This window comes from Pleurodeles waltl, chromosome 4_1, assembly GCF_031143425.1.
Source record: "Pleurodeles waltl isolate 20211129_DDA chromosome 4_1, aPleWal1.hap1.20221129, whole genome shotgun sequence".
NCBI lineage: Eukaryota > Metazoa > Chordata > Amphibia > Caudata > Salamandridae > Pleurodeles > Pleurodeles waltl.
The window spans coordinates 999266262-999281814 of record NC_090442.1 but is presented as its reverse complement, the minus strand read 5'-3'; the positions used below and the strand labels follow the sequence as shown (position 1 = coordinate 999281814).

At 46.4% G+C, this 15553-nt stretch overlaps 1 protein-coding gene across 2 annotated transcripts in view; it reads left to right on the top strand.

Moving 5' to 3' along the window:
• Positions 1-15553, top strand: part of PRKAR2B (protein kinase cAMP-dependent type II regulatory subunit beta) — a 511441-nt gene that overhangs the window by 450879 nt on the left and 45009 nt on the right. For both annotated transcript variants that reach the window (XM_069229843.1, XM_069229844.1), the window contains exon 8: positions 11104-11178. In XM_069229843.1, the coding sequence (XP_069085944.1) occupies positions 11104-11178 (75 nt within the window). The remainder of the gene's footprint in view (positions 1-11103; positions 11179-15553) is intronic.

Below are 15553 nucleotides of genomic sequence, written 5' to 3'. Positions count from 1 at the left end.
CGAACAGGCCCTATTCCATACCCCGTCCGTGAGCGCTACACCCAGGTCAGCCTCCCAGCAGCCCCTGATTCTCTGTGTTCCAGTTAGCATATCTCCCTTAAGAGCTTTATACATTCGGGACAGGAGCCCGCGTTCACCTCCCAGATCCAGAAGAGTCACCAGGAGGTGAGATTCTGCCGGCTCCTCCGGAAACGTCACCCAAATCTCTCTGGCCGTCAGTGAAATGTTCGCATATTGTAGGAACTGCCCCCTGCCCACTCCAAACAGGGATTCCGCTTCTTCCTTTGTAATAAACGTGCCATTTTGGTACAGGTCACCCGCATTATTACAACCCCCTGTGCACCACTTCTCAAAATCCATCACCTCAGCGGCTTTGACAAAGGGCCGGACCCACCACAACGGTAGCAGACGCACGTACTGGGCCCTGCGGAGAACCCGCACAACCGCACTCTCCCAAGCTCTCAACGCCTGCTCTATTAGATAAGGGGCACCCCACGGAACCCTAGAGCCCCCCATCAACATATGCAGGAGTCTCTCCACAAAGAACGAGCCAGTCAACAAATCTTATTTCCCAGTTAGGAGTGTCCTCACACCACCGCACTGCGTACTGTAGTAACCCGGCCAGATAATATAGGTAGAGATCTGGCAGTCCCAGTCCCCCACTAGCCAGGTCCAATTTCAGAAACTCCAAGCGGACTCTGCACCGTCTACCAGCCCAGACTAGGGATAATAATCATCCATCCAGCTCCTGGAATAATGAGAGAGGAAGCTCACAGAGCGAGTTCTGCATGACATACAGGCATCTGGGGAGAACAATCATTTTGCTAAGTGCGATTCTACCCATAAACGATAATGGAAGGGAGGTCCAGAAATGAATAGAGGAGCGGAGGCCCTCCAATACTTTCCCCATTCTTAATGTAAATTGAAGCTGCGGGGAGTGCGTCTCTCGAATGCCTAAATATGTGAAGGACTCTGTCTCCCAAGACAGCCCCAAATTGGGTAGCTCAGGCACCGCCGATGTCGACAGCCCTGCCATTGGGAATAATGCCGTTTTGTGCCAATAGACTTGGAGGCCTGACACCTCCCCAAAAATATCCATCATACCCAACAAGAGGGGGACCGCTCGCTCCGGATCAGTGACATACACCAAGGCATCATCAGCATACAGTGATATTATATGCATTCTGGTCCCCACACCGATGCCCAACCCATCCAATCCAGACCGTAGTCGTATGGCCAGAGGCTGCATAGCCAACGCGAACAGCAGTGGCGATAAGGGACATCCCTGCCACGTGCCTTGTTCGATAGTAAAGGACTCCGACACTATCGCTCCCGTACACACTCTTACCCGTGGCGCTGTATATAAAAGACGCACCCAGGATAGAAAGACCGGGCCAATACCCATCCGACGCATCACCTCCCATAAGTATTCCCAGGATAAAGTGTTAAATGCTTTCTCCATATCATGAGCCACCAGAGCTGTGGGGAACGCAAAGCCACAGGTCTCGTGCAGTGTATGTGCTAGGCGCTGTATATTCATATGAGGCCCCCTCCCTGATATAAATCTGCATTGATCAATCTGTACCAAGTGGGTCACCACTCGACTCAAACGAGAGGCCAAAACCTTGGCCAACAACTTAACATCCACATACAACATAGATAATGGCCTATAGGCACCCGGGTCGTCCACCGCCTTCCCAGGTTTCGGCAGCATGACTATCAGTGCTTCCCGCATATTCTCTGGGAGAAGTCCCACACCCTGTGCCTCATGAAGCAATTCCAACAGTTGTGTCAGAATCGCAGCGGGATAAGTACAGTAAAATTCAACAGGTAGCCCATCAGGACCAGGTGCTTTCCCGGACGCCATTCCTCCCAACGCCTCCACCAAATCATCCAAGGACATCTCCACCTCTAACTCTTCCAACTGGGTCTTTGTAAGGCGAGGCAGCCGCAGACCATCCAAGTATTCCCCTATCCGAGTCACATCTACACCACATGGTGCGGTATAAATAGCCCGCAGGTGCGAATTCACCCGCAGCTGTCCCAAAATCATTTCACCGGAAGGAACACGGAGCATCTGAACAATAGGAACCGGGCGTTCCTGCCGAAGGAGCCAAGCCAATATACGCACAGAACGGTCCCTCTCCCGATACAACCGCTGCCTATAATTCTGGCGTACATAACTATCCAGTCTATCCCAGAGTTCTACAATTCTGCCACGCACCTCAAGGCACACCGATTCCGACGCGTCGCAATTATCTATTTGCCGCTGTAAGGATGACAATACATCTTCCAGCTGTGTGAGCTCTTGGTCCAAGCGCTTCCTAATACCATAGATTTTACTAAGGCTTTCCCCTCTAACAACTACTTTCAATGCCTCTCATTCGATGCCCCGGGCCGTAGCTGTACCCCAATTAGTACTGAAATAACCATTCAGCGCCCCCTGGAGGTCTTGTTTATATTTGGGATCACTCAGTCGGTCTGGCCGCAGATGCCACAGGGGAATCGCCGGCTAGGGTACGTGTGTTTCACATTCCAGAAGGAGAGGGGCATGGTCTGATAAGAACCGGACCTGATAGGCAATACGGCAAACATCAAGCAATCCGTCATTGGCAAGGAGGAATGGATCCAGGCGGCTATAACACGAAAATATTCTAGAAGTAGGGTACATTTCCCTCCACACATCCACAAAATGTAAATTCCTCATAACCATCCGCAACTTGGCAGTCCTTTGCGACTTAGTGTTCAGTTTTGGCGGGTCCCTATCCAGGGCCCCGTCTAGGACACAATTAAAGTCACCAGCCCACACAATAGGCATCCCTGTGTAAGATATTAATTCCTGTTGGAGCTGATGATAGAACCCTGCATCATCAGTGTTAGGGGCATAAACATTCAACAGACAGAGCTCCCGGCTACCTAATACACCATGTAAGAATATATATCAGCCTTGAACATCTGCTTTTAAGCTTCTTAACGTGAAGGGAGTCCCGGGGGCAATCCAAACAGAGACCCCCCTAGTGTAGGAGGTGTAGGTTGCCGAATAAAACTGCCCTCTCCATTTTTTCTGTACTTTTTGTGCTTCACTTTCTATCAGATGCGTCTCCTGCTGGAGCACAACTTACATTAGCCGCTTAAGATATGTGTAGCGAGTCACAAAGGAGTTCAAGCCTCTAACATTCCACGTAACTATGCGTGTCAGGGTACCAGCCATATTTTGTTCCAAACCGCCTGGACCCCTACAGGGCTGCACCGCCTCCTCCTCACCCACACGTAGCCCCCCCAACCCCAGCCACGGCGCACGCGCAACCCGATGATCGGATACCTTCTCAGCAGGAGAATGCTCACAGTGCTCACCACATCAAAAACAAAATACCAACACCTGCTAGAACCCACATAACACTCCACCATCCCACCCCGGGTAAACACCACCCAAAACTAGTGCCTGCCCAATTGTGTGTGTACCCCGCTATCACTTCCAGTGCCCAGAAGTGGGGAACAATCGCCGCTCCCACTCGATAGCCAGTGTCAGGTCCGGACTACACTGCATTCTGTCACCTCTCACCAGTAGTCCAGCCCGCACACACACTTCCCCCAACAAATAAACTAACAACGGAGGGGGAATTTCACAAGCTCACCACTTTGCCGCGGCCCCCATTCAAACGCCATCCCGGATCCCCGCTTCCCCAGCACCTAAAAGGCAGCAATAGACAGGAGGAAAAACAGAGGCCACAGAGCCAGAGGAGAGCCAACAGAGGTAGGACCCCAAGCATCGACCCCAAACCAAAGTACTTGATTCCAATCACAACGAAAGGTCCAGTATATCATTCAGGTGACCTCGGCCTCCCCTTCCGGAGACAGACCACTCGCAACACAGGGGGAGCCGGAGCACGAGGATGCCTCCGACGTGACAGTTTGTACCAACAGTTTAGCCTCCTCACGCTCCTGTCTCCTCTGCTGAAGGCTCAGAGTACCCTCCGAGCGCACAATCACTCGGCTTCCATGGACGGCACGATGGCGCCTGGTACTCCTGCGCGCTGCAGTACGCACTTCCTCTTGCCCTCAGAGTCTCCTACTACTCTCCCCTGTGGGGATTCCGGCGTTCCTGTCCCATCGCTCCGCTCCAACCAGTCACACACTGCTTCAGGAGATTGAAAGAAATGAGCACGGCCCTCATGAAGAACCTTCAGTTTGGCTGGATACAACAACATATAAGTATAGCCCAGGTCTCTTAGCTTACGCCTAACCCCAGCATATGTCTGTCGTTGGAGCTGCACCGCCCTGGTGTAGTCTGGGGAAAAAACAGATAGTGTGGTTCTCAAATGTGGGATCTCCATGTTTGCGCACTTCCAGCAAGATTGCATTGCGGTCTCTGAGTTAAGGACCTTGGCTATGATCGTACGCAGAGGGGCCCCCGGCGGTGCTCCACCACAAACACAGTCGACAGAGGGGCAGCAGGCAATGATTTTCGGATCCAGTCCTCCAGGAAGGCCTCAACATTCACCCCCTCTACTCCCTCGGGGAAGCCCACCACACGGAGGTTACAGCGCCTCCCCCTACTCTCCGCATCCTCGACACGCACTTCCAGTTTGCATGTTTGAGCCTCAAGGATGGCCAACGAAGCCTTCAATGTGTCCACAGCCGACTGCATGCAAGTCACTTTTTGCTCAGTGGCCACCGATCGTTCCGCCACTACACTCAAATCAGCTCTCAGCAGGTTAACATCTAGCGCTATGGCCGCAATCTGAGGCTGCGTTGCCCGGCTAGATGACTCAATGGCAGCCAGGATCTGTGCCCCGATGGGCTCCACTCCCTTCTCCGAGGTGGCAGGAGGGTCTTTTTGCTGACTCGCTCCTGTATTCTGCACCGTGTATTGATCCGTCCTTGTTTACTGCATTCCCTTGTTCGCTCTGTCCTTTCCCATGGTGCGCACCTGATGGGGCACCTGCTACAAGCGGATACTCACAATGTTGTGCCCCACACCACCAGGCGTAGCGCAGTGGTCGAATCTCATGTCCTTGTCACACACCACCGCATGGTTCCCAACTGTCTCACCCACAGCAGATCACCGTGGGGTGAACACCGGCTCGGGCAGGAGCAGCGCAGGCATCGTCTTCCATTCAACGGGTCCGTCTTAACACCAGCCAGTCCCGCAGTCCAGGAGCCAGCCGATATAAGGCCGCCCAATCAGCACTCTGCCACAGAAGGAGGGAGGTGGTACCCCCCCAGGCCAAGTCCAGCAAAAGTCCCCCACCGATGTGTCACATTCCGTGCAGCTCCGTCCGCTTCCGGCAGGCCAAACGTCCTCCTCAGCTGCTCAAGGAACAGCACCCTGCAAAATTCAGGTCACTACGAAGGGCCACCAGGCCTACAGAAAGGGCACCTCCACCTGTTTGCAGGGGGGTGGAGGGGGCGCCAGGTGGGGCACAGAACCTGAACACCACTGCATCCAAATTTTGAAGCCCCCCCAACTGGGTCATTCCCCCTCAACTCCGCCTCACTTTCTTTGCAAGCAGCCGAATTTAACTGGTGCTCAAAAAAGCGCACACGATCATGGCCGCCATTTTGGGGTTAGGCGCTCACCAAATGCGCTCCTCCCGCGGCACGATCGCGGCGCCGAACTCCGTTTGCCAGTGTTTTCACCGCTCCCCCTCCACTCTGGGGGGGCTCCAATACCCCACTGCCGGCTCCGGAACAGTCTGCTGTCGGCCTGCTCAAGCCACGCCCGCAGCCGCCATCAGGGGGTCAGGCGCTCACCTCATGCGCTCCCCTCACGGCACCCCGCTCCGGTCGCCGGTGCACTTCTTGCTCTCTCCTCCGCTCCAAGGGGCACCAGGACCCGTACACCAGGACCCGTATGCTGGGTCAGCGGGGGCTCAGGGCGGCAGGATTGCAGAGGATTCCGAGTCCGGGGCCGGGAGCACTCCTCTAGTGCTGCCAGTCGGCCATCTTGCCGGCCAAGCCCTCCAGGGCATCTCTATGTTAATATTTAATCCCCCTCAAATGACCCTGGCAGATCAATTGGATTCACCTTGAAATACAAACACACACAAAACACACAATCAGATTTTCACTCATGGTTGTGAGAATGTGAGGATGTAGTGTAGCTTCCTCTCATTTATCAGATTAGAGTTTGTTATCCCAGTTATGGTTATTTTAATATTTTCTGTTTCTGATGTAGACCATAGCTATTTCTATTTCTGGGTGTATTCTTTTCATCCCTGTGTCCTCTGTGTCTGCTTTTTGTCTTTTTCTTGGAGAAATATAGATAGATTTTGTGTGCTGTTTTAAAATGAACAGCTTGTGTATGTATGAAGGAACCTATGCTTATTGTTTTGTAAGAATATGTGCTTGAAAAGAATAGTGAGATGTGTTGGCTTGGTTAACCACTTTGGTTGTAATCCCATCTCTATTTGAATGCACTGTTAGATCTTTGGTAAATCACTTTATTGTGAGGTATACAGTTCCTATGTCTGGAAACATAGAGTTCTTGCACGCATACTGGTGTGAAGTGTGATGCATGGAACTGAACATTTATATTACGTGTTGCTAGTCTCTGTAGGGGTTGTATGGTTATGGTATTCCCAACCCAAGTTTACATTCTTAGGTAGCTGTGAAGCACACTTCTGGGCATTGGGGGAAGCTAATAGCTTTCATTTACAAGACTTGCATGATGTTTTGCAAAATTGGGCTACTTCAAGTTTAGGGGGCAGTGCCACTACTATATAGCATAATCGTAATATAACTGCCTTTGCTGTGGCAGGGGATTTAACACTACTTCTCTTTATTTCACTGTTACAGTGCTTTTAGTGTCTTTTTGAAAAGTGGGTGACTAATTCTTATTGACATTGTACGAGTCATGACTGAGAACCCAATATTTGAATGCACATGGTCTATTGCAAACATTGTTGGGGATTTGTCTACTGGGAAGAAATTTTATTATGGCGGGAAGTTGAACTACTTGAAATGTCTTCTAATTAGCAGAGATCACATATCTACATTGGTATTTTTAAGAAAGTAAAGTGCTGTGCCTGATTGGATTTTGAAGTGCACATCATAATGATACATACAGCCACTGATAGAGAATGCACATCATCAACGATCTAACTTGCTGCTTTCAAGGCATTTTTCAGTTGATGCATTGAGGCACAATTTTGAGGCTGTCCTTTGAATGTGAAAAAGTTGAAGACAATGGCCCAGTTTCTCAATATTGGTATAGGATCGTGTCTGACTCAAATTATCACACTGCACTAAATTAAATTTTGGGTGAATTTGTAACTTTATTTTTGTTTGCAAAAAAGTTCTTTGACCACTATTAAAACTGTACATTATTAAAGACTTGCTAAATTAACAAATGGTGCTCCAGAGAAACAGTATTTTAGAGCAGCACAGTGGAAGATATGCTTGCTTTGTATGGGGATGCCTAAGATTTCAACAGCTTAAGTCTTTTCTCTTTTTGTTTCATTTTGTGAGAATATGCAAAAAAAGGCTCCTTGGATGAATGGAAGGAGTGTGCAGGTCTGTAAATTCAGGAAATAGCAACATAAGTACAGGGAGTGCAGAATTATTAGGCAAATGAGTATTTTGACCACATCATCCTCTTTATGCATGTTGTCTTACTCCAAGCTGTATAGGCTCGAAAGCCTACTACCAATTAAGCATATTAGGTGATGTGCATCTCTGTAATGAGAAGGGGTGTGGTCTAATGACATCAACACCCTATATCAGATGTGCATAATTATTAGGCAACTTCCTTTCCTTTGGCAAAATGGGTCAAAAGAAGGACTTGACAGGCTCAGAAAAGTCAAAAATAGTGAGATATCGTGCAGAGGGATGCAGCACTCTTAAAATTGCAAAGCTTCTGAAGCGTGATCATCGAACAATCAAGCGTTTCATTCAAAATAGTCAACAGGGTCGCAAGAAGCGTGTGGAAAAACCAAGGCGCAAAATAACTGCCCATGAACTGAGAAAAGTCAAGCGTGCAGCTGCCACAATGCCACTTGCCACCAGTTTGGCCATATTTCAGAGCTGCAACATCACTGGAGTGCCCAAAAGCACAAGGTGTGCAATACTCAGAGACATGGCCAAGGTAAGAAAGGCTGAAAGACGACCACCACTGAACAAGACACACAAGCTGAAACGTCAAGAATGGGCCAATAAATATCTCAAGACTGATTTTTCTAAGGTTTTATGGACTGATGAAATGAGAGTGAGTCTTGATGGGCCAGATGGATGGGCCCGTGGCTGGATTGGTAAAGGGCAGAGAGCTCCAGTCCGACTCAGACGCCAGCAAGGTGGAGGTGGAGTACTGGTTTGGGCTGGTATCATCAAAGATGAGCTTGTGGGGCCTTTTCGGGTTCAGGATGGAGTCAAGCTCAACTCCCAGTCCTACTGCCAGTTCCTGGAAGACACCTTCTTCAAGCAGTGGTACAGGAAGAAGTCTGCATCCTTCAAGAAAAACATGATTTTCATGCAGGACAATGCTCCATCACACGCGTCCAAGTACTCCACAGCGTGGCTGGCAAGAAAGGGTATAAAAGAAGGAAATCTAATGACATGGCCTCCTTGTTCACCTGATCTGAACCCCATTGAGAACCTGTGGTCCATCATCAAATGTGAGATTTACAAGGAGGGAAAACAGTACACCTCTCTGAACAGTGTCTGGGAGGCTGTGGTTGCTGCTGCACGCAATGTTGATGGTGAACAGAGCAAAACACTGACAGAATCCATGGATGGCAGGCTTTTGAGTGTCCTTGCAAAGAAAGGTGGCTATATTGGTCACTGATTTGTTTTTGAATGTCAGAAATGTATATTTGTGAATGTTGAGATGTTATATTGGTTTCACTGGTAATAATAAATAATTGAAATGGGTATATATTTTTTTTTTGTTAAGTTGCCTAATAATTATGCACAGTAATAGTCACCTGCACACACAGATATCCCCCTAACATAGCTAAAACTAAAAACAAACTAAAAACTACTTCCAAAAATATTCAGCTTTGATATTAATGAGTTTTTTGGGTTCATTGAGAACATGGTTGTTGTTCAATAATAAAATGAATCCTCAAAAATACAACTTGCCTAATAATTCTGCACTCCCTGTATATTTCAGCTTGCAACTAGCTATTTATAAATACTTGTTAAAAAGTATAAGAATCCTTGATCTTTGCTGGTTGTGTGATGCCTGATCATATCTATTAATAAACAAGAAGTGTGTGGTGGCAGAGCATGTAAAAGGTGTGTGTTTAAAATCTTGCTAGACATGGTAAAGGTCCTTCTCAGAATGCTTACCAGTGCCTTTAGGTTTCTAAAGTTGTTGATATGTGAGGAACGTTTGAAGAGTCAGGTGTCAAAATAGTGTCATTAAATTTAGAATACTTCTTGTGGGTTGTTATTTTATTTCCCTGCTTCGATTGTTTTCTATCAGACTGTGTTTCAGTACTAGTGGGTGGCCATGTATTGTTCTTGAATTAGTCCAAGGCTGGGCTGGAATGCATTTATTACCGATTTGACCCCTTTATGGGTTTAGCAATTTTCGAAATGTAGTTTGTGACTAGGAATAGTCTTTTATGGGTGTGTCATTTTTATTCGCATACCTCTTTCTAAACCCCTCCTTAAATTTCTGTAAACCTCTCCCATTTAGTAGTCAATATTGCCTACTTTTATGCCACTCTTCTTGTCCTTCCCACATTTATTGCTAAAATGTATGCTTGTGTGTGCTCATACCTCCACCACCGTGGCACAAATCTCCACACAGAAAGAAATAGTAGAGTCTTTGGCTGTAAGTTTGATAACAGCATTGCTTAGTATGTGAATTGAACTACTATACTACTACTTTACAAGCCACTAAATGTAGTTTGTTTAATAAGCCCCATTATGTCCAGAGGCATACTAACCGCAGAACCTCCCTGGCCGGCGGGGGAAGCCAAAATACTGACAAACAACACATGCACCTGCATGTTTTCTATGCATATAGACTTAGGGCCTGATTTCGAGTTTGGCGAAGGGGGTTACTCAGTGACAAACGTGACAGCTACCCCGTCCGATGTATTATGTTCTTATAATAGCCTATGGCGATCGTAAGGGCAGACAGGATATCCAGCACGTTTGTGACGGAGTAACCCGTCTGCCAAAATCTAAATCAGGCCCTAAGACTAGAGAGCAGCCTGTACTTGAACCAGAGTCTTGCGCTGTCTCAGGTGTAACGCAAGTCATATCTCAAATCCCTCCTCTTCACAGTCATTTAATCATTCTAGACCGATTTATTTTCCTCTCCCACCTCACCTCATTGTTTTCTTATGTCGGATCTCCTCTTTATTTTTACTCACTTACTGTCCATAGTTCACATAAAAAATGTATGTGCATGCTGCTGCATTCCTACATATTAGTTACATAACTTGCTGCTATGTCCAGTGCTATTTCGACCTCCAATAGGATAGCACTGTATACGTCCTCACAATCAAATAAAATAAAAGGTGCTAAACACTGTAATGAAATTGTGACCTAACATCCAACTTCAGTCCTGGATTTGTCTTACTGTTATTGGTAAGTGGTATTTAACGAGTAGTCTGCCAATATTTTTCACTGTTTGGTGCTGAAGACTGGATTGTGTTAATTCGCATTCAGAAGTGGTTTACCCCATTGGTGTTCCTGTCTCTCTTCTGTATGTTCCTGCGTACACCACATCCCTTCCCTGTGTCTCCTGGTCACCTTGTGAGTGAATCTCTTTCCTCATTCTTTTCAGGTTTCTGTCATCCTCTCCCGATGTCTCTGTAACTCTATCCCATTGTCCGTGTCACTGCACCATAGTGTCTGTTTTTCCTACTTAAGTACCCATGCTTCTTCCATTCAGCAGTGTTGGTGTCTCCCTGTCCTAATCCGTGTGTCACCCTTTCCACCGCCCATCAACGATTTTGCATACCAAAACTGTCTATTATTATAAAAATATTTTCCTAGATGTTTCTTTGAGAGAACACTTTCCTCTCTAGTATTTTAAGCATTTTTTTCAATTAGGTATTTTACTATGAACACATGAATCTCCACTTAGCAATGATTCTGTGATCACTATTAATATTCAAAAATATAACTCTGTTGTTTTTTCATCAGTTGTCAGAACGTATGAAAGTGGTGGATGTAATAGGAACCAAATCTTACACGGATGGAGAACAAATTATTGCCCAGGTGAAGTTGGATTACTTTTTTTTGCTTTATATAGAAGTAGCACGGAAAGTATTTTGACAATGTATTAAAACCCACACATGAAGGATAGAAAATGTCTATTGAAATTATGTACTTTTTAGCACACTTTGTTAGGATCCTATTCATGCTTGAACTGTTAGTGTAGGACAGCGCAAGTGGTATTCCAGTTCATTTCTCTTAATTCATGTTTTTGCCCGAAGAATAGAAATGTAAAAATGTCTAAACATTCGAATTCTGAAAATCATTAATCACTCAGTTATTTCACTGTTTGATATATACTCAGTGGTGTAGTAAGCCTTTGCCCCAGCAACGATGAGTGCTAATGGGAAACCAACTTCAGCAGTCTTCCACAAGGCTTTTCCATTCTTCGGACCTCCACTTGAGATTGAAGTTAATCCAGCTTCGTAGGAATTTATTTTGAGTGCAGTTCTTGATATATATGGTACCACCATTAGTAATGCTTACTTTAAAAGCACGCAGACCTCATAATACATATAACATATAGGAATACATACATGAATGCAACATAAATTAGTATCTCCTTATCGCTAGTATAAGCAATTGATCACCAACATATAGGTCTAGTTGAGTTAAATATAAAAGGCATACATTTGGGAACAAATGATTATATGGATTTCAAAACTCAAATATTGATCTATATCAGGGATTTTAATGTTAGTTGGAGTGTCGGTTACTGAACCAGAGCTCCCGCTCTCTGGGCTGACTGGCTTGTCAGTGCAGGTGGCATCCTGATTTAAAGGGAAGGGAAGAATAGGGGTGACATAAATCTAGGAGAGTATGTAAAGAGTTCCTTGTGCTGGTGTTGGATGCACAGTGTTAGAAATAGGGTCTTCAGTTGGCAGTCAGGTTGCCCCCTGTCGAAGAAAGGACCCTCACTCTAGTCAGGGTAAAGGAGAATCACCCTCAGTTATCCCCCGCTCACCCCTTTGGTAGCTTGGCACGAGCAGACAGGCTTAACTTCAGAAGCAATGTGTAAAGTATTAGTACCAACACGCACAGTAATTCAGTGAAAACACTACAAAATGACACAACACAGGTTTAGAAAAATAGGGAATATGTATCTAAACAAAACAAGACCAAAACGACAAAAATCCAACATAAACACAAGTCAAGTTATGACATTTCAAAAAATAAGAGTCATAAATACATTAGAAAACAGAACGTTGTTAGCGTACAAAAGTACACACAGTAGGTGCGAGTGTGCATCGTAAAAGGCCAGCGATGCATCGATTTCTCACTTGCAAGCGAGACCACGCATTGTTCCTTCTCTGGTCGGGTCGGCGTGCGACGTTTCTCCTCTCCCGCAAGAGAGCGATGCGTCGATCCGGACAGGCACCTTGGGTCCAAGCAGGCTTTGCGTTGTTTTTCCGCACCCAGCGATGTTGCGTTAAAATCCGGTTGCGCTGTATCACAAAACCGCGCTGCGTGGGGTTTGCGTCGTTATCAGCCTCCATTAGCGGGTGTTGCGTGTTGTTTCTCCAGCCCCGTTGCGTCGATCTTCCAGCCGTGATGCAGGTGGAGCGTTGTTTCCAGCCACGAAACCGGCGGCGTGTCATTTATCAGCTGTGTCACGGAAGTTGCATTGAAAATTTCCCCGCACGACGGTCTGTGTGTGGATTTTCAGTCTTTGTCTGCCAAGTTCACCTTTCAAGGGCCCAGGAACTGGATAGAGCACCACTTGGCAGGGCAGGAGACTCAGCAGAGAGTCCAGGTGCTGGCAGGGGAAGTCTTTGATGGTCCTGAGTCTTCGACAACAGGAGGCAAGCTCATTTCAAGCCCTTGGAGTTTCTTCACAAGCAGGAATGCACAACAAAGTCCAGTCTTTGTCCCCTTTCACAGGCAGAAGGAGCAACTGCAGGATAGCTCCACAAAGCACAGTCACAGGCAGGGCAGCACTTCTCCTCAGCTCTTCAGCTATTCTGCTTGGCAGAGGTTCCTCTTGATTCCAGAAGTGATCTAACTTTCAGGGGTTTTGGGTGCACTTCATATCCCCTTTTCTGCCTTTGAAGTAGGCCTACTTCAAAGGAAAGTCTCTCTTGTTTGTGAGGTCCTGTCTTGCCCAGGCTAGGTCCCAGACACATACCAGGTGGTTGGAGACCGCATTGTGTGAGGGCAGGCACAGCTCTTTCAGTTGTGAGTGCCCACTCCTCCCCCACTCCTAGCACATATGGCTCATAAGGATATGCAAGCTACACCCCAGCTCTCTTTGTGTCACTGTCTAGAGAGAGGTGCAAACAGCCCAACTGTCAAACTAATCCAGACAGGGAATCCACAGAATGGTTTAAGTAAGAAAGGGCCTACTTTCTAAAAGTGGCATTTTCAAACACACAATCTCAAAACCAATTTTACTAAAAGAAGCATTTTGAAATCTTGAGTTCAGAGACCCCAAACTCCACATGTCCATCTGCTTCTGAAGGGAATCTACGATTTAATCATATTTAAAGGCAGCCCCCGTGTTAACCTATGAGAGAGATAGGCCGTGCAACCGAATTTGGTAGTATTTCACTGTCAGGACATATAAAACACATTAGTATATGTCCTTCCTTAAAAATACACTGCATCCTGCCCATGGGGCTACCTAGGGCCTAATTAGTGGTGTCTTACATGTAAGACAAGGGAAGGTTTAGACCTGGCAAGTGGGTACACTTGCCAAGTCGAATTGGCAGTTAAAACTGCACTCTCAGACACTGCAGTGGCAGGTCTAAGCCATGTTTATAAAGCTACTAATGTGGGTGGCACAACCAGTGCTGGAGGCCCACTAGTAGCATTTGATTTACAGGCCCTGGGCACCTCTAGTGCCCTGTACTAGGGACTTACTAGTAAATCAAATATGGCAATCATGGAAAGCCAATTACACATACATTTTACATAGGATCACTTGCACTTTAGCACTGTATAGCAGTGTTAAAGTGCCCAGAGTAACAAAAACAGAGTCCAGCACACATCAGCAACCTGGAAACAGAGGCAAAAAGTTAGGGGATACCACACCAAGGATGCCAAGTCTAACACACATAGTGTGAGTTTTTTTGCAGCTCAGAACCTCTGCGTTGTGGGAAGGTGATATATGGGCCGGGAAGGCCCCCATAGCAGAGAGCATGGGACAACTTGGCCAGACTAGCCTGTAGGTCAATCAGGCAGTGCCCAGTGGGTTGGTCTGATTGATCATTTTGTAGGCTGTTTTTTTAGCAGTTTGTGGGTCTGTTTTATGGTCCGATTTAGCAGTTTTTACTGTTGATTTCCCAGATAGTACCACAGACATTGTCCGCAGCAAACACAAATGCTTGCAGTCTCCCATACCATGCAAAATACTCATATAATGTGTCTTTCAAAACTGTCTGATTTGCAAATGGGGGACACTTTTTTAGCTCTCTGATTCGCTAATGTGGGGCACTTTTATTTTGGTGCCGGGACTATTTTGTTCTAGTCTGATCCTGGGGGGCAATACTTGCTGCCTATTATATCGCAAGTCTGACTTACCACACTATACTCTCTGCACCATAGTAGCCCAGTGGACCAAGGAACACCAGCTAATGCCTCTTTATTCCCTGTACCTATTGGAAAAATTGTTAGAGCAGGTAAATGTATACATACTTCTTTACACTGCTACAGTATTGCCCTTTGAACAACAGCCCACTGCAGAATGTTTAAAAAAAATCATCTTCCTTGTGGAACAGTGAACGCTAATGTGATCAATCTCCTTCTAAAACAGACTCCTCATTTTTATGTCAAGCGTGCAAGCGATCTGATGTGTTGTAATCTATCTGTGGGCTTTTAACCACGCCCACTTCACACCCATCACTTTCACTCGTTCGTGAGCTTGCCTTTCAAAATTCCTTTGTTATCATTGGTAAAATGATTTACGTTTGTCCCTCCTTGGGGCAGTTTTGTTACCGCCTTGGCCAGCGACTCTGTAACATGGATAATTGCACAATTGCCTATACGTTTGACTGCAACCGAACTTCTTTTTCCTTTTGTGCCTCTCCTTCGCGCTCACGCTCCTGGCGGCCATGGCGCTTTGAATTGGCTCGCTTATGTCAGCTGTTTTACTTTTCATTTTCAATTTATGCGGCAAGAAAATTCCAGATAGGAATTTACAACGCTAATAGCTCTAACTCGAGCAAACGCAAGACCCATTGCATTGTAAATGCTTGTTTAAAAGGCTGTCTTTTATTATCTCTGTAACTCTCTCCCATGTCGCTGCTCATGGACAGCTACATCTGCGACTATGTCCTTCAATGAGTGTCAATACATGTGGATGGTGTAAAATGGCATAAATATAATATAGATTTGCATTGTACAGAAGTATACATTATAAAATGACATGTCCCCTATTGAA